This window comes from Dryobates pubescens, chromosome 3, assembly GCF_014839835.1.
Source record: "Dryobates pubescens isolate bDryPub1 chromosome 3, bDryPub1.pri, whole genome shotgun sequence".
NCBI classification, from domain to species: domain Eukaryota; kingdom Metazoa; phylum Chordata; class Aves; order Piciformes; family Picidae; genus Dryobates; species Dryobates pubescens.
Window position 1 is genome coordinate 21,908,826 of NC_071614.1, and position 22,450 is coordinate 21,931,275.

A 22,450-nucleotide genomic window follows, 5' to 3' on the forward strand; every position below is an offset into this window, starting at 1 on the left:
CTCAGTGCTATCGTGCTGACACGCAGGTTAATAAGATTACAATGAAGCTGGTGTTGAACTTGTAGATTAAGACACCTAAGCTTCGGTGTCTCCAGGTGATCAGAGTGTCTCAGCTTCCATTATAGCAAATTGAGATGTAGACAAGTTGAGAGAGCTTAGACAGTGATTCAGCTCACCCTGTGGGCTACATCTTCTGCTAGCAATTTATGCAGCACATCTGAGTGTTCCCTGGTACTGGAATATGTTCATCCACACTATGAAATTGGTGGTATGCTCCCTGGCACAATTTTGGCCTGGGTGAGTAGCACTCGGAGTCATACAAGCATAGAATGCTTTAGGATGGAATCAATCTTTAAAGGTCATTTAGTTCACACATTCCCCCCTACAGTGAGCAGGGACATCTTCAAGTAGATCAGATTGCTCAGAGTCCTGAGCAATCTGTGACCTGGAATGGTTCCAGATATGGGGAATCTGCCACCTCTCTAGGAAGCCTGGGACAGTCTCTCACCACCTTCAGCATAAAAGAAAATCTTTTTGTGGCCTCCTCTGAACCTGCTTCAAAACATCTATGTCCTTCTTGTGCTAAGAACTCCAGAGTTGGACACAGCAATGTAGGTGGGGTCTCAACGGAGCAGAGCAGAGGGGTAGAATCCCCTCCCTCAACCTGCTGGCCACACTGCTATGGATGCAGCCCAGGATACAGTTGTCCTTCTGGGCTGCAAGCACACATTCTTGGCTCATGTCCATCTTTTCATCCACCAGTACCTCCAAATCATTCTCCACAGAGGTGCTCTCCATCTCTTCATTCCCCAGACTGGACTGATAGTGGGGGTTGCCCTGACCCAGGTGCATGATCTTGCATTTGGTCTTGATGAACCTCATGATATTCAGAGAACCTCTTCTCTAGCTTGTCCAAGTTCCTCTGGATGACATTGTTCAGACACACTTTGGACATAAGCCTGGGCCAGGAGTGATGCCAAATACAAAGTGTGAATCCAGTGACCTTGTTTTGAATGCCATGAGGATGACAGTGGGGACATATGCATTATCTACCTCTTGGTCTCAGTATCTACCTCCCATATCATGTTAGATATGATTCAGAACTTGCAGATAACTGTCACCCTTGGAGTGGCAGCTCTAGGCTGTACAGGATGCCTCACAATGCAGAGCACTATTTGGGCAGCTGAACCCCATTCCCTACTCACCACAGTCCCCCATATACAGACATCTCTTTACCCAAGAGCTGACCCCATGCCAGGTGCCAAGGTGCAAGACCAATGACTCCTGCTTGGAGGTGCTTCCTGTCACCAGACTTGCCTTCCTCAGCTACCTCTCCAGCAGTCTTGTGAAGTTTCAGGTTTAGTTGTTTAACTACAATGGTGAAAGCAAAACAAAACAGATTCTAGAACTAGCTGCAAATTGCTGACAAGGAGCAGCTTTGACAGCAGAGATGTTGAAGATTAGGCTGAGTGGATTGGAACATCTCCCCTGTGAAGAGAGACTGAGACACCTGGGGCTGTTGAGTCTTGAGAAGACTGAGAGGGGATCTCATCAATGTCTATTAATATCTGAGGGGTGGGTGTCAAGTGGAGGGAGCCAATCTCTTTTTGGTGGTGCACAGTAATAAGACAAGGAACAGTGGTTAAAATCTTGTATGTAGAAGGTTTCCCCTTAACATAAGGAGAAACTTCTTTACAGTGCGGGTGACAGAACACTGGAACAGGCTGCCCAGAGAGGTTCTGAAGTCTCCTTCTCTGGAGACTTTCAAAACTCATCTGCCTGCAATCCTGTGCAGCCTGCCTTAGATGATCCTACTTTTGGCAGGGGGGTTGGACTGGATGATCTCTGGAAGTCCCTTCCAACCTCTAACGTTCTGTGATTCTGTGATTTTATGGATATCAGGAGCCTGTCTGCTTCATCCCTTCTTTTCTCACCCAGGTCCTGGGTCTCCTGCATCAGGAGTGGGAGAAGATGGCTGGGGAGGAAGGGGAAAATTGCTTCTCCCTTGGTGAATCATCCCCACCTACTTGCAAGCCATTCTGCAGAAGAGCCTTGTTGACTAAAGAATCCAGCCATAGAATCAGAGAATCATAGAATGCTTTAGGTTGAAAAGGACCTGTAAAGATCATCTAGTCCCACTCCTTCACAGTGAGCAGGGTTGTCTTCAGCTAGAGAAGGTTGCTCAGACATTGAATACTTCCAGGGATGGAGGGAGCTTCTATTGCTTCTACCATGGCCCTGCATTTGCAGAGCACAGGGCTGCCTGCATGTGACTGTAGCCCTGTGAGCTCATGTTGGTACACAGGTTTGGAGAGGAGTATCACATCCTTTCTCAGCAGCTAGTTCCCAAATAACCTGTTTCCTACAGCAGAGAGGGGCCTCTCTAGGTTAAGCAGCAGAGCCTCTGTATTTTGGCACAGAGGTCGTGGGCTCTCCCCCTCAGTCTCAGGCTGTGTTATTTGTGTGTGTGCACTCATGGATTAATTGTAAACTGATCACAGAGGCCGGGACTGAGCACTCTGCTTTGCCAGCATGGCCTTATGTCATGCAGTCCCTGGGGAGACATTGTTCACCAGGACTTTGGGAAAGGCACAGAAAAGGGGGAAAAAAAAGCCTTCCTGGCTGCCAGAGACAAGGTGCAGCACCTTGAAAAGGGGAATCCGGTCCAACTGGTTGGGCTGCTGTAATCAGATGCGAGGGGAGGAACTGTGGAGAAAGGCAGCCACATGTAGGATGGGGACATGCTTGTTAATATTGGAAAAGAGACAAATTATGCCTGCTGAACTTACTTGGCTGCTGCTGAATGGAGTGGAGAAGAAGCTGTGTGTTCCCATGCTCCTGACTGCATGGTGCTGATGTAAATGGAGTTTCCCTTGCAGGGGAGCACAGGCTGAGGATGCTGAAGGAATTGCTTTTCTGCAAATCCTGTGGCAGAATATGAAGAGTTAAAAGAGAGCAAATATTCTGTCTCCCTGAAAGAGAAGCTAGATTTGCTTTGATTAGTACACTTAACTTCTTTGGTGGGAAAGAGAGCAAGCCAGTTAACCCCTTGTCTCTGAAACTTATGGGAGAAAAATTTGCCTTTGCAAATTAGTGATTGTGGATTGTTTTACTGAGAAAAGGATGGAGCTGTGATCATGAATGGGGAGTGCTTGCAGCAGAAGCTTTCTACCATCACCGTGTGACAGAGAAACTCTTTTGTATCAAGCTGAGAGTAAGAAGGGGACAGGGAGAACCTCCCTTGTTCCCTCTGGTACACCTTTGTCTGATTTTATTCCTGGGCAGTACGTTTTTGAGCTCCATATCCAAAGGTTCTTCTTCATTTTTTCCTCTTACTAAATATTATTGGAGGTGAAAGTTATATGCAAAAGAGGGATGAGAGGAAAAGGGTAGATTCCTCAATTCATTTTGTCTGTTAGGGAGCTCTTTTCTGTTTGGCTTTTTGTCTCCCCAAGATCTCAGGAATGCTAATTCCACCCTTTCTTCATGCCTTCTTCTTGAAGGTCTTGCAGAGGTGTGTGCAAGAAGGAGCAGAGCTATTTACTTCTTAGAGTTCATTCCCCAGTGCTGAAATTAAATGAAGCCAAATGAAAGAAAGAAAGAAAGAGTTCTTCACTCAATTATCTTTAATCTGCACAGTAGATTTTAAACTATTATTCTGCCAGCTTCCACTTGACCATAGATTTTGAGTTAGGAAGCAGAGAAACAAAAATACATGAATTTCTACTCTGGTCTGTTCTGAAAGGGAAAGAAAAGGACATTGGACATTAAACTGTATACCCACAATAATAAAAAAATGGGAAGAAAGGTATGGGTTTTTTCTTACTAGTTTTAATTTTTGGACCTCACATTTAACTGAGGACTTCAGAAGCCCCCAGGGTTAAATGCAAAACTGAATGTGCTGTGATTTGACCTGTGGAGAGCAAGTTGTCAGTTGTGTGAAGCTGGCTTCAGGAAGCAGTCCTGAGAATGCAGGGTGTGTGTTTTGGGGATGGCCAAGGTGTGAGAGGGAAACAGGCAGGGAAAAGCAGCCTTCCCTATAGAGGGGAATTCCCCAGACAGTTCAGTTTTTCCTTTGAAAAGAAAGTGAGTTTGAGTCAAGGCTGCTCTTACTGCTCTAGGAAGCAGAATGTTGCGTAATCCATATTTCACCTCTGGAAAGACATCTTTAACAGGGCCATCCTGCTGCCTGCAGTTCCCACCGTGGGTTCCAGCTGATCCTGCCTGCAGCCACTGCCACTATCCTCTGACATTTCCTCCCTCCTGGGACGCTGGCTGCTCTTGCAGACAGGACTGCTCTTGCAGGTTTGGAGACAGATTGCACGGACTGTGGCAATGAGGTCAGTCTCCTCCCAGGAGACTCCTGCTGACAGGGCCCTTTCCATCTTGTGCTATCAACACAAGTTCAACACCAGTTACTGCCACCGTTGCTCCCACCCTGTTTACACAGCTCCGCTTCACTCCACCCCGTGCAGCCTTGTTGTTGTCATTGTAGCAAAGTGATAACATGCTTGTGTGGTTACCTACATGCTCCTTCCTTCCCCCAACCATTTCAATTCTCCCTTTTAGCTACCTGTCATAAACACAGAAATGCTGTGACAAGTCTTTGCTACTGTGGTGCCGAATCTATGCTGCAGATTCTTCCTCGTTCTGCTTCTCTGCAGTGGGGATTTCTCTCCTGTGCTGTGGGGATTTCTCTCCAGTGCAGTGGGACTGGGAGAATAACCACTTTACAAATTGTGAGGGACTCAGATGTTGCAGTAGTGGGGGCCACAGAAGTGTTGGAATAGACAAGGAATCAGCTCACTGTAATTTGGGACCTGATCCTGTAAACACACATCTGAGTCTCCTCCTTTTCATGAGTGAAGCCAAGTTGCCCAGCTGGTCCCAGGACCAGAGAGACTTGTGACCACAAGTGTGGCCATCCCAGATCCTTTGAGGATTATAAATGATATGTTATGTGGCCTAAGAGTTCCTTTGAATGTAGCCTCCCCGTTTGCTTCTAGTTCTTACGTGCTTTGCTCTCGAGTGAGTCACCAGAAGCTGCTGCTTATGCACTTTGCCTTGCCTTAAATGTGTGCTTTATTTTAAGAAGCTGAATCTCCGGTTTCTCAGAACCTGAAACTCCTTTTTTCAGTTTGACAAGTGGACAGATGGTCAGAGGCGGAGGATCCTGGTGGACCTGTTGGAACGCTGCTCCCCGTCGCAGCAGAAATTCTGTGCCAAGCAGCTCCAGGAGCGAGTTCCCGCTGAGGCCCTAGATTTTACCACAAAGCTTCCTAGAGTCTTGTCTTTATACATCTTTTCCTTCCTGGACCCACGGAGCCTCTGTCGGTGCGCACAGGTAACAAAAAACCCAACACGTTCCTAAGGTTCAGAAGGTCAGGTGAAGCTGGTTAAAAACTAGGAAACAGCAATGCTTTTCAGCAGAGACATAACCATGCTGTTCTTCCTGATGCAGGGGTGTCTTCTGACTTGGCAGTCTGCTGCCAAATGCTTTGTGATGTTTGTATGCGACTGAATGCACAGATCCTAAAATAAGCCAAATTGGCCAAGACTTGCAAAAACGAAGAAGTAATTTTAGATGCTCAGCTGTAAGGCATTTAAAATGTGGCACTTCACAAGACTGACTCTTCCCAAGAAGGAGGCCTGGTACTTTCTGAAAATAGTGTGCTTTTAGAATCATAGAATCACAAAATGTTTTGATTTGGAAGGGACGTTTAAAGGTCACCTAACCCAACCTCCAAAAAAGTTTCAAAGTACCTTGCACTGTGCACAAAATCATTAAGTACTTTGATATTGTCCTAGTTGCAAAGAACTGCACATGATGCTTTAAGAAAACCAGATCCTTTAAAATGCCTCAGGGAAAAGTGTCAGATGAGAAGAAGCAGAAAACTTAACAGACGTGCTTTTGAGCACAGCAGCTACAGCTTCAGCCTGTTGCACACAGTGGCTAAGACTCCAAAAATATGTTTGCATGAGATAAAATGCTGTGAGGTGATACCCAAAGGAGTTCTGAATGGACAAGTTCACCATAAGCCAGCACAGTGCCCTTTGTGGTCAAGAAGGCATATGGCTTTTCTGGAGTGTGGCCAGCAAATCAGGGTGGTTCTCCTTCTCTAGGCAACCACCAACAGAACAAAAGGACACAGTCTCAAGCTGTGCCAGGGGAGGGTTAGGCTGGATGTTAGGAAGAAGTTCTTCCCAGCAAGAGAGATTGGCCATTGGAATGTTCTGACCAGGGAGGTGGTGGAGTCACCATCACTGGAAGCGTTTAAGAAGAGACTGAATAAGGCACTTGGTGCCATGGTTTAGTTGATTAGATGGTGTTGGGTGATAGGTTGGACTTGATGATCTCAAAGATCTTTTCCAACCTGGTTAATTCTATTCTATTCTATTCTCCTTTGCTCTGCCCTAGTGCCCTGAAATAGTGCCTCCATGTCTGTAGTACTGGATCCATTCTGGACTCTTCAGTATGAGAGACAGGAAACCACTGAAAAGAGTCCAGGAGAGGCTACAAAGGAGATGAGGGGACTGGAACATCGCTCATATAAGGAAAGGCTGAGTGACCTGGGGCTGTTAAGCCTGGAGAAGGCTGAGAGGGGATCTTCTCAATATTTATCAGACTCTTCAGTGGTGACAGGAAAAGGGGCAAGATACACAAACTGGAACTCAGGAGGTTCCATCTGAACAGAAGGAAAAATGTCTTTCCTGTGAGGGTGCCAGAGCCCTGGACCAGGCTGCCCAGAGTGATTGCAGAGTCTCCTTCTCTGGAGAGATTCCAACCTGCCTTGGATGTGAGCCTGGGCAACCTGCTCTGTGTGACTCTGATTTAGCAGGGGGGTTAGACTAGATGATCTCCAGAAGCCCCTTCCAGTTCCTTCCATTCTGGGATTTTACAATTAAGTTTAGATACTGGTGACATTATTACAGCACTAACATAATACTTCATATAATATTATGAATACATCAAAATCTTAGCTTGTTTAAAGTTGCTCTGGTATCTTTCTCCACCATTTCCTGTTTTATATGGCTGTAACTTATGTTTTTCATTTACAGGCACAGAGAAGACAGATTAGGAAATTAGTTACTTAGAAAGAAAGGTCTTGTGTCACATCACTTGAGAGCTGCTATTATAAACATGGCAGTGCCAGTAGATGCTGTTTGTGCAGGGAATTGCCCCAAACAAGTTGAAATCTTTCCTCTTGGCTCATGATTTTTGGAATATTTCACCCTGTGCTGGAGATAACTAACATTTAGGCACTGGGCATGCCATGAAGACCTTGAATGGTTTAACTGGCTTAATGAAAGGTTTAAAAGGAGGAGCACAAACAGTGTTGAAGAATTGTACTAGTTTAAGGACACTGGGGAATTACACCCACAGCACAGAACTGTCTAGCTGCAATCTTGGATGCTTGAAACCCTAAAGTTTTCAACTTACTGGTCATTCCCAGGTGAGCTGGTACTGGAAGTACTTGTCTGAACTGGATCAGCTCTGGATGCTGAAATGCCTGCGTTTTGGCTGGTACATCAACTTCACTCCAACTCCCTTTGAGCAGGGAATCTGGAAGAAACATTACATTGAGATGGTGAAAGAGCTACATGTCTCAAGACCAAAGGTACATACCTGCCACCTCTAGAGATGTTCAGGACTAGTGATAAAACTGGGCTGGTGGGGTTCCTAACCCCTTGGCCTCTTTATTTGTCTGTAATCTCCCACCAGTGAAATAGAAGAGATATCATTTTAAATTAGAATCTAAACTCATGTGTTGCCATTTTCCCATCATCCATCCCCAGTAAGGAGGAAGTTGAAATTTCACTGGTTAGGAGAAGCAATGACTAAGGTCTCACTCTGCTATCCGTTCAGGGTATTCTGGAGTAATCCTCTAAGTCTTCCTTTCCAGCACTCAAGGCTGCTCAACTCTGTTTTTTCCCCAGTTTATAGAGCATATGATAGCTTGTCTCACTCTGATAAGCAGAATGAGTCAGCATCACCCCTGCTAACATTTCAGTCAGTTTACCTGGTGGAAAGCCAAAAAACCCCCACCTATTATGTCTTTTATAGCCCTTGTTGTTGTCTCTTTCTTCTTTGAAGGTGGCAGAACCATTCTGGGGAGGTGGAGCATTACTCATCAGCCACTACTTTCTCCTGAGATTCACTGCTACCATCCTGGTTTGCAGGGCCAGGAGGGTCCAAATTCAAAACTCAGCCCTCTAGTTTTAACAAGCTCCCTTGCAGACTCTCTCTGTAGTCAACCCAGGGAACCCAATGCTCAGTTCTTAATACAGATTTTGGGACATGGATGATGGCACGCACTGTCAGGTGCCTCTGGCTGTCCAATGACCATCATGAAGACTGGAGAGACTGATTTTCACTTAATACCCACCACTTAAAAGTCTAAAGTTAAGCAAAATACATCTTATTTTCATTATAGGTTAAAATGTATTTTCTTCTTTTAATCTCTCTTATTAGACTCCTTCAAAGGATGAGTTTGTGGTTATAGATGTGCAACCAGTAAGAAGCAACACCCCAGAGACAAAACTTTCTGTGCCAGGAAGTAGGGCAAACAAGGGGAAGAAAAAGCTGCTGCCATGGCGTTCATCAGACAGGCACCCTACAGACACCATCCGATTCAACTACCTCGACAACTACCACCCCATCGAGCAGGCCAGGCAGGCGTAAGAGCTTCAGTTCTACCCTTTTGCTTTTCCTGAGACATGGGGTATGTCTTGTGTCCTCTGCAAGCTCACTCTGCCTGTGCTCCAAGCTGCCTTCAGAATCACAGAAACATTCAGGTTGGAAAAGACCCCCAGAATCACCAAGTCCAACCAATCACCCTCCTCTACCAGGTTCACCCCTAAAACATATCCCCAAGCACCACATCCAACCAACCTTTAAACATATCCAGGGTTAGTAATTCAACCACCTCCCTGGGCAGCACATTCCAATGCCTGACCACTCTTGCTGTGAAAAAAATGTTCCTAATGTCCAGTCTAAACCCACCCACTCATAGCTTGAGGCCATTCCCTCTTGTTCTTTCACTAATTACCTGTGAGAAGAGACCAGCACCAGCCTCTCTACAACATCCTTTCAGGTAGTTGTAGACAGCAATGACTGTCTCCTCTCAGCCTCCTCTTTTCCAGACTAAACAGCCTCAGCTCCTTCAGTCAGTCTTCATAAGATTTATTCTCCAAGGCTGCCCAGAGAGGCTGTGGAGCCTCCTTCTCTGCAAAGATGCTAAACCTGTTTGGATGCAATCCTGGGCAACATTCTCTGGGTGACACTGCTTTATCAGGGATCTTGGACTGGACAATCCCCAGAGGTCCCTGGTGGGATTCTGTGATTCTGTTACACACCTCTAATGGTAAGAATGAGGACAAGAGTTTGTTCAAGAGCTTTCAGGTAAAACTGTGTGGTTGAGAGGAATATGTAGTTTTGCACATCAGAAAATGAATCAGAGAGTGAATTACATGTGATAAAAATAATTCTATCACTTCAAGGACCTTCTGGCTGAAAAGAGATTTAGATGATTGAATGGGGGTACAGATGTACACACTATAGAACATTAACTAATTGATTAATAGTGTTTGTATCTACACTGCCTGGGATAGAATGCTTAGATGTACTAGCTCTTGAGCTCCCAGCATTATCTGATTAGCAACAGCCAAAAGAAAGGCATTTCCACCCCAGAATACACTTTTGCACGTTGACTTGTGTTAGGACTTCCTCATATTTTCCTTTGACATATCAGTGACTTTCATAATCTTAGATTTGTGGTCAGATTTCTGGGCATTAACAAGCATCAACTGGAGCAATGGGAAGGAGGCTGAAAAGGCCACCTGCATGCATCATTTGGCCCATTTCTCATTCAAGTCTCTGTCCTCATAGTACAAAAGGAAACAGCCTCAAGTTCTGCCAGGGGAGGTTTAGGTTGGATATAAAGAAAAATTTATTCCCTGAAAGGTTGTCAAGCCCTGGATCAGGATGCCTAAGGCAGTGGTGGAGTGAGTCCCCATCCCTGGAAGGATTGAAAAGCTGTGGAGATGTGATGCTGAGCGATATGGAACCTGGCAGTGCTGGGTTAACAATTGGACTCAGTGATCTTAGAGGTCTTTTCCAACCTGAATGACTCTGGGATTCCATAACACCACCTCTCATTTTTCATGGGCTCACAGCAGTTACCTCCCCATTCAGCTGGTGTGCAGTAACTTGTGAAACTGGTAACACAGTCACTAATCTGAGCCTGCTGAACAGGTAATGAATTAGCTTGACCGTTGCCTAGTTCCCATGTGAGTCCCCAAGAAAAGGTCTGCACAATCTCTCACCCAACCAACTGCACAGAGGGGAGGAGATTCCTCTTCCCTGTGCCAACAAAAACCTTGGGAACCAACTGAGCCACAATGAAAGTGTCCAGATTGTACTTTAAGTAAATAACCGACAGAGCTGAGATTGGCTCTGTGCACAGGAACAATCGGCTCCTGAATTACCCCAGCCAAGCTATTATTTGGCTAAGCAGTCGTGCCCTGGCGTAGGCTCCTTCTCAGTGTGATTAACTTTGCTGGACCCACCACTCCTCTGGGGTGTTCCACAAAGTTCCCAGTGCCTAAGCAAAGGCTTTTTATGAATCATTCCTTAATCCGCGTCCCCTACTCCTAGGATGCTGCACTACTTCAAAGGGTTTGCAGTTTCCACCTCACCCTCTTTCTGTGGTGTGTCTCCAAACTCTTGAACTTTTTTGGGTAGAGTTCTTTGAGGCTCTTAACTAAAGCAGTTCCACAAAATGCCTCTTGTTGCAGATGGTTGTCCTGACACTATTTTTCAGCTCTGCTAAGTATTTGTAGTGAGTCTCAAAGGGTTGCCTTGTGCTGGCCATGAAACAGTGTCAAAAGCGGGACAAGCCTTGTTTGAAGAGTCTAAAAGGCACTGACAGCCAGACGTAAATAGGTCTGAGCAGCTACACTGACTGTTTTCTTCTGCTGTGTGAGATTTGAGCCTCTATCCATTTGTGCAGTGGAGAACATTTTACAGCTGAGCGTTCCAGCAGTAAATCTGGTGTTTATCCCTAATTACAGAGGATTACTGCAAGGAGAGAAATGAATTCTGTGAGATTTGCTTGTTTATCAGGGATCTCCCTTTAATATCACTTAAGCTGAAAGTAATTGCTAGCATTCATTCTCAGCTGTGGTGAGTATTCAGCCACACAGGTGTGTTCTTTCAGGTGCTGACCCACCTTGTGACTCACAGCGTGACATTCTGGTGCTTCTTTTCTGTGGATACGTTGCCAGCAGAGTGCCCTCTGCAGCCCCTTCCCAGAAGTCCCAGTGGGGTACTGGTGGCTTAAAAGCTGGACATGAGCCAAGAATGTGCACCAACCATCTCCTGGGCTGCATCCAATGCAGCGTGGCCAGCAGGTCAAGGGAGGAGGATCTGTTGCTCTGCTCTGCTCCGCTCTGTGGTGGTGCAGGTGGTGAGACCCCACCTGCTCTGGGGTCCTCAGCACAGCAGAGACATGGACCTGTCAAATGCAGAGCAGGGCCACAAACATGATGCAAGAGCTGGAACCTCTCTTCTGTGAGGACAGGCTGAGGGAATTGACATTGTTCAGCTGGGAGAATAAAAGGCTTCAGTGAGACCTTCTTGTGGCCTTTCAGTACTTTAAGGGGCCAATCAGAAAGATGGGAACAGACTTTGTAGCAGGGCCTGTTGTGATAGGTCAAGGGGTGATGGCTGTAAACTAGAAGAGGGGAGATTCACACTAGATAGGAGGACATGTTTTACACTGAAAGTGGTGAGACTCCAGCCCAGGTTGTCCAGTGAGGTGGTAGAAGCCTCCTCCCTGGAAACATCCCAGGTCAGGTTGGACAGGGCTCTGAGCAAGCTGATCTGGTTGAGTATGTCCTGCTCACTATGGTGGGGGTGGACCAGATGACCTTTAAAGGTACCTTGCAACCTAAAGAATTCTATGAAGTCCTCCTGCTAAGGCTCTATATTGCATCCTCCATCTTTACCTAGGGATTGGGTCTTCAGCACTTCACTGGGCTTTCTGCCTGCAACAAGAGTTGTGAGACACACCAGCTTTCATACTTGAGTGTTCCTTGAGTGCAGGTCTTTGGTGGAGCTGGCAGCAGCTTGAGCAGGTGTAGGTTGCCTAGCAATGTTAACACAATGGCTAAGTGGTCAGACTGCCCCTCTGTGATGCCAAGCATTGTTTTATGAGAGCTGATGAAGGCCATGCTCAGCCAACTGTGAGTGTCAAGTGGGTTGAGCTATGAGTCTCATATGAGTGCTATGCAGGACAACCTACTTCACTGTAGCCTACAGGCTCAGGCAGACCCTGCCTGACCAATGCAAATGGTTGTAAAGTAGAACAAAAAACCAAGATAAAAATCTCTGCCCCGTGATACGTAGACTCTTACTTCAGATTAGATGAATTTTTGGAGCTCAAGGGCATGACAACCACTCTTCATGTAAAATGTATGTTGGAAATAATGAAATCTATATAAAATGAGATTCCTAGGACAATAGGAGTGATTTCCCAAACTACAGGGTTTTGCAAAGGTAGTCTGGGAGAGGAAATAGGTTTTGCTGCAGTTGAAATGCACAGGAAGAGGAACAGGGATTTTCTCTGGGTCAGGAGCAGCAGAAAAAGATGCAGCAGAACTGGGAGGAAAGCAGCAGAAAGCCTAAGTGATGGCTGAGAGGAAAGAACTGGAGAGTGCCACTTGCTGAGCAGCAGGTTGACCAGAAAGCTGCGAGCCAACAAACCATTCTTTCCGTCTTGAGTCCTGCTGTGCTGAGAAAAAAACCGGACTTGTTGAGATTTCTTTGTGAATAAACAAGACTACATCAAAAGAATGCCTTAATGCCATCATCAAAGCAATGTGTGAGACGAGTCACTGGCTACTTCTTTGAGAGACCAGTCATAGAATCATGGAATCAGAGTCACTGGCTACTTCTTTGAATCAAAGTTAATCTGCCTAATGTCAGGCAGAGAGGTAATGGAAAAACAAAGTTTTTCCTAGCTCTTGGACACAGTTAAAAATCTCCTCTGAGCTGGCCCTCACTCTGCACCTGCTTTTGGTCCAAAGAGAGTTGAGAACAGTTTATCATAAGAGGGTGTCCACACTGCAGCTGAAATATTGTCATTTAAATGGCAGAATTGTCATCTGTTTCTTTGTTGGCCTTCTGAGAGGAGTCATTAGCTACACACTCCCTTCCAAATCACACTGCTATGAATTCGTAGCAGAGAAATTGCACTTGCTTGGTCAAAAAAGGTGAAATGTGGGAAGTGCAACAAGCTACAGCAAATTCTCAGTTATGCAGGGGAGCAGAGATTAAGGGAGTCCTGAGAGAGGTAACACAAATCATATACTTTGGGCTGGAAGACTATAATTGGGTATCTACCTTTGAGAAAAACAAACATATCTATTTCTGTAGAGGAACTGGGTGAGGGTTTGGCCTGGGTGCTGGTGATTTGTGTCACTGGAGAGCAGAATCATAGAATGCTTTAGGTTGGAAGGGACCTGAAGTCATCTAGTCTAACACCCCCCCAGAGTGCAGGGACATCTTCAACTAGAGCAGGTTGCTCAGAGTCATGTCCAGCTTGACCTGGAATGTCTCCAGAGGTAGGGCTTCTACCACCTCTCTGGGCAACCTGGACCAGGGTCTCACCAACCTCAGTGTAAAACATTTCTTCCTTCTATCTGAATGAAGTCTTAATCTCCCTTCTTCTAGTTAACAGCCATCACGCCTTGTCCTGTCACAACAGGCCCTGCTAAAAAGTCTGTTCCCAGCTTTCTTATCAGCTCCTTTAAGAACCAAAAGGCCACTAGAAGTTCTGCCTGGAGCCTTGTCTTCTCCAGGATGAACAACCCCAACTCTCTCAGCCCGTCCTTGTAGAAGAGATGTTCCAGCTCTCCACTGTAACACCATGCTACAGCTGCACATTGCCCCACAAATGGCAGAATGGTGTTAATTTGTGATCTGGATAATAATCAAGATTCTAATGTTTTGGGCTTTTTTTCCTTGCTCAGAAAGGCACAAGCTTGTAATATAAAATCTGAATTGCACCCAAGAGCCTCAGTGACAAACATCACTGCCACATGAAGGAGATAGGACTGAGATCTCTGAACACATTCACAGAGAGATTATTTGGTTTGGATGGGATGGTGTGGGAAAAGCTTCAGAGTCACTGAACAGTGAAATTAAGAATAGCAACGATCAGATGCATAGTCAAGGGAGTGGTGAGCAGCGGAGGAGAGATCCAGACAGGGACTGAATTACAAATTGCCTGGAAGGTGCTATCAGAATCCCTTGGTAGAACGATAGCTGTGACTTTTAGTGTTGCTGCACCTATGTGTGCGATTTATCATAAGGATGACTTCTGGAAGGTCTGGTTTGGCTCCTGCCTGCATTGGCCAGGTAGCTTTTTGTTTATATACAAACAAAACAGAGAGCAGGAAGGATGGATTAGTCTCTTTGGGCACAAAGCAATATTGCGAAGGTAAGGTGAAAGATTTTTATCTCACGTGTGAAACCAAGGTAGCAAATTTTCTCTGCGACGCTGATCTGCCTGGAAAGCTCCAGGAGGGGCATTTCTTTCCGTCCATGCATGTACAGTTCTGCTGGAAGGCATCTGGTGTTTGTGCTGCTCATTGCCAATAAATCAAAAGATTTGCCTCCCACTTTATCATGAATAATGAATTCTGATTCTAGCCTCGTGCTGGCCCCCTGCCAAGATTGTGTCCTTATGCCTCAAGAAAGAGCCCTGCTTCTTCTCATGACAACAGCTCAGCCGAAATGCAGGTTCCTTCCCCCCAACCAGCTCAGGCTTCTGGAAGCCAGCACTAATTCAGTTAGATAATTTATGGACATAGGCTGGCTCTAAAAACAGTTGCATATTGTACTGCAGTGTTTACCCAACGAGAAAATAATTACTTTCAGTAATTGTTCTGTCAGCAGCCTGGGCCCAGCTTCTGACAAAACAAGAGCTCGCTTGCGTGAGAAGGACATGGTGTTCTGCTGTCCTTCTGAATCCTAACGCTTGTCTCTTGCTTTTCATCTCTCTGAATAGCCAGCCCAGTGATGTCTGCCCATAAGGCTTGTGGGAGTGGAAAACATTCCTTAAGGGAGGAAAGCAGGGTGAGAAACACCAAGTTCAGCACTTGGAGGGAGAGACCTGCACTCCTCATCTCAGCTCATATGTCCTTTTCCCTGGTAGTCTTGAGAAAATCATCCTCACTGCATTTTCCTGACCTTAAGTGAGATTGTGGTGGTGCCATGCTGCAGGGACATGCTCTGACACCATGCATGTGGACACTACAATATAGCAGCAGAGGTTAAGATCTGAATTTATGACCGCAGGCCAGATCTGAATTCTGTTTAAAGATCATAGAATTATAGAATCATTTAGGTTGGAGAAGCCCTTTAAGATCATTGAGTCCAACCATTAACACAGCACTGCCAAGTCCACCAAGGTGACAAATTCCTCCCCAATAATAATAATAATGTTTTGGACTGCATTTTCTGTCTTGACTGTTAGTGAAGTATTTACAAACAGATTGTGTCTTTCCTCAGTTTGCTATTTGAAATGTTGTCTGACATGTCTTTATGGTTCTTTATCTGCAGCTCATCTGGGATGAGTGAATACCAGACACATGCTGCTGTGTGTGCTTGTGAGGATGTGTGTTTGTGTTATGTGCTGTGGCTCTATTTCTTTGTAGGGTAAATGTTGCTTTTAGACTCTGCTTCATAGAATCATAGAATACTTTAGGCTGGAAAGGTCACCTAGTCTACCCCTCACAATGAGCAGGATCATCATCTAGAGAAAGTTGCTCAGAGCCCCATCCAACCTGATCTGGAATGTTTCCAGGGCTGGGGCCTCTGCCATCTCTCTGGGCAACTTGGCACAATGTCTCACCACCCTTAGCATAAAAAAAAATTCCTTCTGTCTAGTCTGAATCTCTCTTCTTTTAGTTTAAAGCCATCACCCCTTGTCCTGTCACAACAGGCCCTGCAAAAAAGTCTGTCCCCATCTTTCTTATAGGTCCCCTTTAAGCACTGAAAAGCTGCAACGAGGTCTCCCCAGAGCCTTCTCTTTTCCAGGCTGAACAACCCCAACTCTCTCAGATTGTCCTCACAACAGAGGGGTTCCAGCCCTCACATAATTTTTGGTTCCTCGTCTAAAGCTGCTCCAACAGGTTCATGTCCTTCTTGTGCTGAGGGCTTCAGAGCTGAACACAGTCTCCAGGTTTCCATCCTATATATTCCTAATTCATACTCATACTGTGATTTTTAACATGCCTTCCTGAGTGCAGAGAAGGTGGTGATGGAGCTGGGGGATGCACTCAGAGCTTCTGCTTTAAATTAATTAATTCTGCAGAATTTGAGTGTGATAGAAGAATGAACACCTTCAGAGCACATGTTTATGAACATGACAGAGTTCTTAACTTCCCTTTTACCAGCACCAGAACAAGAGGACACAGTCTCAAGCTGAACAAGGGGAGGTTTAGGCTGGATGTTAGGAAGAAGTTCTTCACAGAACGAGTGATTGGCCATTGGAATGTGCTGCCCGGGGAGGTGGTGGAGTCACCATCCCTGGAGGTGTTTAGGAAGAGACTGGATGAGGCACTTGGTGCCATGGTTTAGTTGATTAGATGGTGTTGGATGATAGGTTGGACTCAAAGATCTCAAAGGTCTTTTCAAACCTGGTTAATTCTATTCTATTCTATTGCTGATACTGGAAAAAAGTGTCAACTGGCCATCTGCCAGGGTACTTCATTTTCACCCTCTGGAATATTTCTGTTCAATTTTATTGATTTTAATAACAGCTGCATGTGAAGTTATATACATTGAATCATTTAGGTAGGAAAAGAACTTAAAAATCATTGAGTCCAGCCATTAACCCAGCACTGCCAAGACACATAGACATGACATCAATATTGACATCTACGTGTACAAGAAGCATTTAGTTATAAATCAAATGACTTCTTGGAGGAGCAATCTTCTAGCTTTATTTCTGAGTCACATGGACTTCACTGAAACCTCTCAAATTGGTTTAGCTAAACTTGCCTTTCTGTGAATTCCCCTAAGCTGATGTAATGTGTTAGGTGGATTTAGTGTAAATCAGTAAGTCTTCAGCTGAAGACACGTGTCTGAGTACTATAAAGTTATCATAACTTAAAGAATAGCAAGTTATCAGACTCCTCTGAGCCACAGCATCTGGTTGTGCACTCTTGGTCTGCCTCAGCTGCAAGATAAAATGTATTACCTTAAACCACGTCTCTTTGGGTGGCAGCATCATAATGGATTTTACTTTTCTCACCCCTAGGGAACAAACTCTATAGCACTTACTAACACTGTTCTGTTCTACTCTGCAGGAGAAAGAAAGGAGGAGGACAGACTCCAGACCTCAGCCAGCAGGCAGCTGAGAAAAAAAAGAGAGAGGGTCATGGATCTAAGAGGCTCCAGAAAGCAGAATCACTGGCAAGTATCACTGGCTTGTAATTATAGCAACTCAGCTCCAGGCTCAGGTACACCCTGGAACACTGTAGCCCAGAGCTTTTATTAACTTAGGTAACTGTGAAGCTTTGTTTCTGCAGTACCTAGGTGGCCAGGCGTGTTTGCTGCTGGTCCCTGAGGGAGATACCTGGGCAGAAGTAGGACACAAAGTACCCCATGCCTGGCTTCTCTGGGGGAAATCTCTCACTGCAACCCAGACACAGTTCATCTGCCTTGGGTGGGAAAAGCAGAGCAATTGTCTGTATGGAGACAGTGACCTTGTTATCTGTTCCTCCCTCGCTTTGATTAACGCACAGCATCTCCTCAGTCCGCTTCCATGCTTTACAAAGCCCTGGATCAATTCTCATGTGACACTTGCATCTCTTCCCAAAGCTTCATTTCTGTGCTCACAACTTTTGATTGCTGCAGTTTGATGTTAGCCTCTGTTAGCTGCACCGAGCCTGAGCAAGCAGTCCCAAGGTCTTAGCACTGAGGACTCATTGTACTCATCTCTGGTAAAATAGGGCATCCTCACATGAAAGGAGTCTAGGGAAGTCAGGCTTCCAGAAAGCATCATGGGTCTGAGCTTTTGTGGATAGGGCAACAAATAACTGCCAGAAGAAGGACGTGCTCACAAGCGTATCGGGGCGGGGTTTGCAGACCTGGAAGCAGCAAAAGCCAGAGAGCACATGTGAGTTGAGCTAAAGAAGCTTCAGAGAAAAGAGAGGCATTGTCTCCTGAGGTTGGGGTGCATTCTCCTGACCCAAATATAGCCTGTTTGCAAGGAAATAGATGCAGTGTTAAAGGACAGAAAATATAATTACAGTTATTCAGCCTGTGTCTTAGAGTTTCCATTCTGGCTTCCTCTGTAGGCCTTACATCAGAGTGCCTTTATTCTGTTTCATTCCACCACATGTCCCATTGCAGATTTAAAGCTCTTTTATTGTCAATCCAGAAGTGAAAGAACATTAGTTCAGGGTAAAAAGAGGTGAATATGATTTTCTTTCCCCAGATTTTGGGGAAGTTATGTGTTCTTCAGAGTTACTTTAACTGTAACACCCAATCAGGAAGGCACCAGCACCTAGTTTGATTCCCACCACAAAGTCCAAACCCTCCTGCACAACCTCAGTGGGAGTTTCTTTGCTACAAATTGCAGCTGTGCAGGGCTCAACAGTGTCAGTGGGTCTTCTCCTCTTGTCTGCTCACACTTTAAAACAGACACTGTTATTCCCATAGCAAATAGATATTGGAAAGCTGACACAAAATCATAGCTCTCTAGGGGAGCACACAGAGTTAGTGGGTATGGAATTTTCATGCCACAAAAGCCCTGGGAAGAGTCTTAAAGCCACTACCAAGGCTTGACAGATCCACCATGCTGGAGGAAGTGTCCTGAAACCCATGATGACATCAGGCTAGAACAGAGTACCATGTTTATGCTCTGCAATCTTGGTAACACTGGCTTCTATCTGTATTAAAAATTTGAGGCAGCCTCTGTTACTCTGTTGCTCTTTCTTAGGACTCTACATGTGAAATAGGCTTGTATTTCTTTTGAGTTTAGCATTATCAATAAGCTGGTTAAAGGGATTGAGAGCACCCCCAGTAAATTTGCAGATTGCACTAAAATGAGGGAGTGTTGATGTGCTGGAGAATATTGATGCTCTATGGAGGAATGTGGATAAGCTGGATCAATGAGTTGAGGCCAATGAGATGAGGTTCAAAAAGACCAAGCATCAGGTCCTGCACTTGGTCGCGATAACAAGCTCATGAATGCTCCAGGCTTGGGGAAGACAGTCTGGAAACTGCCTGAAAAGAACCTGGAATTGATGGTTGACAGCTGGCTGAAGATGAGCCAGCAAATATCCAGGAGGCCAAGAATGCCAATGACACCCTGACTTGGATCAGCAACAGCATGGCCAGCAGGACTAGGGCAAGGACTGTCCCCTTGTACTGGGCAATAGTTAGGCCACACCTCGAATTACTGTGTTCAGTTTTGGGGCCCTCACTCAAAGAAGGACATTAAGGCCCTGGAGTGTGTCCATAGAAGGACAACAAAGCTGGTGAAGGGTCTAGAGCACAAGTCCTGTGAGGAGCAGCTGAGGGAACTGTTTTGGTTTTTTAGCTTGGGGAGAAGGAGGCTCTCTACAACTCCCTGAAAGGAGGTTGAAGTGAGGTGGGGGTGGGTCTCTTCTCCCTAGTAATAAGTGACAGGACAAGAGGAAATGGCCTCAAGTTGCGCTAGGGGGGTTTAGGTAAGATATTAGAAGAAACTTCTTCACTAAAAGTGTTATCAAACACTGAAATGTTGAATCACCATCCCTGGAGCTGTTTAAAAGACTCATAGATGGGGTGCTAAGGGGGCATGGTTTAGCACCAGATTTGGTAGAGTTAGGTAATGATTGGACTGGATGATCTTAGAGGTCTTTTCCAACCAGAATGCTTCTGTGATTCTGTTGTCCAAGCTGCATTTCTTGTTCTCTGATGTATAAGCCTGCTGGTACTCTGGTCATTAATGACAACCTGTGGGTTAGGCTGCTGTAGGCTGATGCACAGAAGCAGAATATATATATATATATATATATATAACTTGTTAGGAATAATCCAAAATTAATTTCCATTTATTATTAAGGTAGCATTGAGAAACCTTGTTGAAATAGAGACCTGTGAAAAAACTCATTTAATGAAGTCCAAATAAAGAGGCTTAATGTTCAAATCTTTTAGCAAATCCTTAGAAGAATAATAGACTACGATGAAAGAAGTGCCCCAAGCAAGCAAACATCAAGTCCAATTAATATGAAGCACTTAAATAGATCAATGATCCAAGTACAGAAAGTAGGTGAGAATAAAGTGTATTACAGCCAACAATGATGATGTGAAGAGGGCTATTATGTGGAGCTCCAAGCTTAGGAGGCTGAACAACAACAAACCAAAAGAGAAGAAACACATAATTAAGGTGATGACCTGAGTCCTGAAATTACATCTACTGGCTCCACATTTGCATGCAGTGAATCAGTTCTCCTCCTAGGAAACTTGTGAGGGTTTGGACTTTATTAGTAATCGTGGAAACAGGAGCATTGAATGTGACCAGGCTCACACTTAATTTAGAATAAATTAAAGTGAATTAGCTAAATTATAATAAATAGTAAATGACACTAAATTAAGCTAATTAAGTCTCTGAATGAAGAACCACTTTCTTACTTACGAATGTGAATGCAGCCCCTATATCTCTACCATGGAGAGGGAATAGCTGCTCTATCTTCAGCCAGGGACGAGCCTTACTCCAAGGACATGTGTAGGTTCACTTCTAACCATCTCTTCAAGCTCTTTGCTGGAACAAGACTTTATGGCAACCCCATGCAAAGCTACAGGCTGGGGTTGGAGTGGCTGGAGAGCTGCCAAACAGAAAGGGACCTGGGGGTGCTGACTGACAGCTGCCTAAACATGAGCCAGCAGTGTGCCCAGGTGGCCAAGAAGGCCAAGGGCATCCTGGCCTGCATCAAGAATAGTGTGGCCAGCAGAAGCAGGGAAGTCATTGTGCCCCTGTACTCTGCACTGCTTAGGCCACACCTTGAGTCCTGTGTCCAGTTCTGGGCCCCTCAGTTTAAGGAGGACATTGAGACTCTTGAACATGTCCAGAGAAGGGCAACAAGGCTGGGGAGAGGCATTGAGCACAAGCCCTACAAGGAGAAGCTGAGGGAGCTGGGGTTGTTTAGCCTGGAGAAGAGGAGGCTCAGGGGAGACCTTATTGCTGTCTACAACTACCTGAAGGGTGATTGTAGCCAGGAGGGAGTTGGTCTCTTCTCTCAAGCAACCAGCACCAGTACAAGAGGACACACTCTCAAGCTGTGCCAGGGGAAGTTTAGCCTCAAGGTGAGGAGAAAGTTCTTCACTGAGAGTCGTTAATCACTGGAATGTGTTGCCCAGGGAGGTGCTGGAGTCACCATCCCTGGAGGTGTTCAAGAGGAGACTGGATGTAGCACTTGGTGCCATGGTCTAAGTCATGAGGTCCATGGTGACGGGTTGGACTTGATGATCTCTGAAGTCTCTTCCAACCTTGGTGATTCTGTGATTCTGTATCACCCTGATGCTCACATTGCCTTCAGCAGCTACTGTCCCAATATTATGTAAAGAAAAGCCAAGAATGCAATAGGTTCTCTTACTTCTCTGAGGTTTTTCCACACTGGGCATAGAAACCAGATCTCTCTTTTGGGGCACTATATCATAGCATCACAGAATGTTTTGAGTTGGAGAGATGTTCCAAAGTCATCTAGTTCAACCTCTGTGCAGTGAGTGGGGACATCTTCAAGTAGATCAGGTTCCTCTGCTCAGAACCCCTTCCAAACTTACCTGGAGGGTTTCTAGGGATGGGGCTTCTACCACCATTCTGAGCAACCTGGGACAGTGTCTCACCACTCTCAGTGTAAACAGTTTCTTCCCTCTATCTAGTTTGAATCTCTCCTCTTCTAGTTAAAAACTATCAACCCTTCTCCTTTCACAACAGGCCCTGCTAAAAAGTCTGTTCCCAGCTTTCTTATAGCTTCCTTTAACTACTGAAAGGCTACAAGAAAGTCTCTCCAGAGCCTTCTCCTCTCCAAGCTGAACAACCCCAATTCTCTCAGCCTGTCCACACACCAGAGGGGTTCCAGCCCTTGCATAATCTTTGTGCCTTCTTCTGTACACAGTACTGTGTGTGGGGTTTCACCAGAGTGAAGCAGAGGGACAGAATTCCCTCCCTTGACCTGCTGGCCACACTGCTTTGGATGCAGCCCAGGATATGGTTGGCTTCTGGACTGCAAGCACACATTGCCAGCTCCTGTCCTGCTTTTCATCCACTGTCATCCCTGCTGTTCAATCTGGCATGGAACTGCTCTGCCCTGCTGTGATTCCTGAGCTCTGGCCCTGCAGGTCCCTCCACAGGTGACACTGCTGCCACATCAATATCCTTTACACAAG

General features: G+C 45.5%; 1 protein-coding gene across 1 annotated transcript in view; it reads left to right on the top strand.

Moving 5' to 3' along the window:
* The window catches only part of FBXO16 (F-box protein 16), a 46,279-nt gene that overhangs the window by 17,475 nt on the left and 6,354 nt on the right, over positions 1-22,450 (top strand). Inside the window, exons 4-7 of the mRNA XM_009907731.2 lie at positions 5,138-5,344; positions 7,455-7,619; positions 8,474-8,679; positions 17,380-17,485. Coding sequence (XP_009906033.2) covers positions 5,138-5,344; positions 7,455-7,619; positions 8,474-8,679; positions 17,380-17,485 — 684 coding nt within the window. The remainder of the gene's footprint in view (positions 1-5,137; positions 5,345-7,454; positions 7,620-8,473; positions 8,680-17,379; positions 17,486-22,450) is intronic.